We start from the raw sequence: 567 nt of genomic DNA, 5'->3' as shown, positions 1-567 counted from the left end.
GATCAGATGTGTTGTGTGTTGGAGCAGCAGCTGGAGATGGTGGAGCCGAGCGGCTGGATCCACATCCCTCTGCTAGACCTGGTCAACAATCCCATCAGGACCTTCATGATTCAGATTGCGGTGCTGGCAAACCATCAGAACGGACGAGACACACACATGCGGCAGATTAAAGTCTACACACCCGTGGAGGAGAGCTCCATTGGCAAATACCCACGATGCACCACTGTTGACTTCATGATGTACCGCACCATCAGATGACAGCAATAAATGTGTTTGTGAAGAGAATCGTATGAAAAGTACATGCGCAAATCTACAGGAAATAAATGTGTTTTTTTTATGACAAAAAAAGTTTTGTGTCTTTTGATGGTGCCTCACAGCAAGACGTTTGGTTCGAGTCCCGGCTGGGCCAGTTGGCGTTTCTGTGAAGAGTTTGCATGTTCTCCCTATGTTGGTGGGGTGCTCCGGTTTCCCCCACAGTCCAAACACATGCGCTATCACACATTTACTCACTTTTTATTAAAGTCAACTAATCGCTTTAATAAAGTGAGTAAACCTGTTGCTTTTAAA

General features: G+C 45.9%; 1 protein-coding gene across 2 annotated transcripts in view; it reads left to right on the top strand.

Moving 5' to 3' along the window:
* The window catches only part of anapc10 (anaphase promoting complex subunit 10), a 10,708-nt gene extending 10,366 nt beyond the window's left edge, over positions 1 to 342 (top strand). For both annotated transcript variants that reach the window (XM_056449823.1, XM_056449821.1), the window contains exon 5: positions 28 to 342. In XM_056449823.1, coding sequence (XP_056305798.1) covers positions 28 to 258 — 231 coding nt within the window. In that variant the 3' untranslated portion in view covers positions 259 to 342. The remainder of the gene's footprint in view (positions 1 to 27) is intronic.
* The last annotated feature ends 225 nt before the right edge of the window (positions 343 to 567 follow it).

The sequence above is a fragment of the Danio aesculapii genome, chromosome 23, assembly GCF_903798145.1.
Source record: "Danio aesculapii chromosome 23, fDanAes4.1, whole genome shotgun sequence".
NCBI lineage: Eukaryota > Metazoa > Chordata > Actinopteri > Cypriniformes > Danionidae > Danio > Danio aesculapii.
This window is presented reverse-complemented; position numbering and strand designations above follow the sequence as displayed.